The sequence below is a fragment of the Penicillium coprophilum genome (genome assembly GCF_028826855.1).
Source record: "Penicillium coprophilum strain IBT 35676 chromosome Unknown utg000004l_segment0_segment0, whole genome shotgun sequence".
Taxonomy (NCBI): Eukaryota; Fungi; Ascomycota; class Eurotiomycetes; order Eurotiales; family Aspergillaceae; genus Penicillium; species Penicillium coprophilum.
The window spans coordinates 5,986,852-5,989,705 of record NW_026622723.1 but is presented as its reverse complement, the minus strand read 5'-3'; the positions used below and the strand labels follow the sequence as shown (position 1 = coordinate 5,989,705).

The following is a 2,854-nucleotide window of genomic DNA, read 5'->3' as shown; positions in this document are numbered from 1 at the left end:
CATCTAATAAATCCAGCTGCTGTATGGGAGTAATATCTTGGGCATTCAAGTTGCATGAACAGTAGGGCTTGCCAGATATAGAAAGTTCACGAGTTGGGCATCGTAGCATGGGGATGTTGATCTACACGTATTATTTCCCTAATCGGAAGTATTAATGGAGAAACAGTGGAGACGGGCAATGACGTCAGTGGATTTTCCTTGTTAATTTCCTTTTCCAAGGCTTTTTGTCGACCCCTTCGACCTTTTAAAATAGATTGAACCTCGCCGGAAATCTCGGAGATTTTTATTTGTTTTTATAACAGACCCGAGGCTCGGTTCAAGGTCCTCCTGCCGGCTATTGTGTGTTTGCGTTGTGAGCGTTCACTTCGAATTGTACCCTTTGACACACTTACTTGGATACAATGAGGTCCATTCTTGCACATGTCTTTGTGCAGGCCTCTCTTCTCTCAATTGCCTCCGCTGCTCCAGCTCCAACAGCTTTCGCTAATAATGTTGTCCCGGCCGACCCTGTCATTACACCTTCCCCAGTCGAGAATAATCCCTCTCCCGTGGTTGCCCGAAACATATTGAGCGATGTTGAATCCGGTGCAAACAGCATCCTCTCAGACCTTGGCTCTGGCCTACCTTCATGGGTCGCGTCTGGAGTGCCTGACTTCTTCCAAGGTTTCCCGACTGGAAAGTCAGTTGTGAAATCCCTTGGGTTGGACGACGACCAATTGGAAGCGTTACCAACCAATGTGTTGAACATCCCCCCATATGCCAACTGGACCAAGTCAGGCTGGAATGTTCGCTTCCACGGAAACGTTTATAAGCAACCAAATACCTCTGTCTCAAAATTGAACGACTTGGCCGATATCTTCCTTGTCAACACTAGTATCTCCGAGCTTCCCAAATCCCAACAAGCCCAGGCGCGTAACCTGACTGCCGAAATCTTTGTTGTGCAGCAGCCCGAGGTTGCCGTGAACAAGATCCACCTGAAGCCTGCAAAGAGTCAGGGCTCCAGCGGAGAGCCAGGTGGTGGTGGATCATCCAAGACAACGGGTGGTAATCAGGTCATCACTCTGCCTTACAATACCACAATTGAGGGTGATTTCGACACCTTTGTGCAAATTGACAGCAATGGCCTTACCGCCGGAAATGAAACCAAGAAAATTCAGAGATTGGATACTCATGTTCAGGGCGCAAGCATCGGAAATGCTACTGCCTACCTTGTGCCTCCCAAGGGACTCACCTTCATTTCCGACATTGATGATATTTTGCGGGTCACTAAGATTTATCAACCGTCACAAGGATTACTCAATTCCTTCGCCCGTCCATTCACGCCTTGGCAAAAGATGCCAGAAATCTATAGCAACTGGTCCAGCAGCCTGCCCGATGCGCATTTCCACTACCTCGTAAGTCTCTTCGGGTTCCCGCCCTTTTGCGCAAATACTAATAGCCATTTCAGACAACTACCCCCGAGCAAGTCACAAGAAACTACATGGAGTTCATCTACGACAACTATCCGGGCGGCTCCTTCGACACCCGTCCTCTCAACTTCAGCGACGTCTCTGCCACTCTATCAATCCGCAAATTCTTATTGGAAAAGATCTTCGAAACCTTCCCCGAGCGCAAGTTTATTCTTGTGGCTGACACCAGCAACAGCGACGTCATGCGCGATTACCCCAAACTAGCCACTGACTTCCCCGGGCAAGTCCAATGCATCTTCCTCCGCAACACCTCTGCAACTGATTCGGGCGACAAGTTCCCATATGACACGTCCGGTTTCAAGAAGTTGAAGCAATCCATGTACATGTTCTTCGTGAACTCGGATGACCTGACCCACCTGGATATTGCAAATGGACAGTGTTACAACAAGTCGATTCCCCAAAACCTGACGTTCGGCTACCAGGGACTGCCACTTGGATTGGGAGATAAACCCACTGCGGTGAACGGGTCGGCAAATCACACCGGCGCCGCTACTGGACTATTGACCAAGGAATCGGCTGGTGTGCAGGGCTTGATGGCATTGGCTGCAGCAATGTTTACGGCCACCCTCATGTTTTTATAGGATAATGTAGATACGAGTAATGCTATGAACTGAATGGAGCAATTAATACAATTTTTGGGCTTCTCCCATTCTGAAAGGATTTCCTAAGTGCTACAATTGGAAAACATGGTTTTCTATCCACTTGTCCATACTGAATATGGCTATGTAGGAATGTATCTCATCTCGATATCATTCTAAACGACCAGTTCGCAAACACCACTACAACCGCCAATTGGGGAATATACGAAATACAACAGGTGATGTCAAGTGCCTATATTAGGAAACTTACTTTCAAAGAACCACAATCAGCTATATATTCCGCACAAAGACACTAAAACCAACAAAGAAACAAAAAACAGTCTATGGGCAAACCCAACAATAAGGAAAGAGGGATAGATCGATACCTAATGTCTATGAACCGGGCAATCATGGATGTCATCTCCTGGTCCATAATTTTCAATCATTCTATGCTTATAACAGTGCATGAAATGGTGATAGTTCCCCTCTTCGAGCAGTCCCTTACGCTCAAGTCTGAGGATCAAGTAACAAGCCCAGAGTTGACAGCTCTGTAGTGGGATCTTCCTAGCCTCTCTGTCAACAATCCAACTATCGGCTTGATGAATCGTACCGAGATAGTGTGTGCTCTCGACTGAGTCGCTATCAAATCTCTTATCATCTTCTATCCACAACGTACGATCCCCCATGCAGCCAGTGCTGTGCAGTCGGATACCACGCTCATGACCTGGATACTTCATAAATACCAACCAGTGGACTGAATTTTGATCCTCCTTGCAAATTTGAAGGTAGAGTTCACGGTGTTTGTAA

The 2,854-nt window shown here is 47.0% G+C and overlaps 1 protein-coding gene across 1 annotated transcript; it reads left to right on the top strand.

The window, feature by feature from the left end:
• Positions 1 to 401: 401 nt before the first annotated feature.
• N7500_006692 (phosphatidate phosphatase App1 family protein) lies at positions 402 to 2,050 on the top strand (the record flags this gene model as incomplete). Its single annotated transcript, XM_056677836.1, has 2 exons — positions 402 to 1,394; positions 1,448 to 2,050. 2 exons carry the CDS (start codon positions 402 to 404, stop codon positions 2,048 to 2,050), a joined length of 1,596 nt encoding a protein of 531 aa, XP_056532836.1.
• Positions 2,051 to 2,854: the final 804 nt, after the last annotated feature.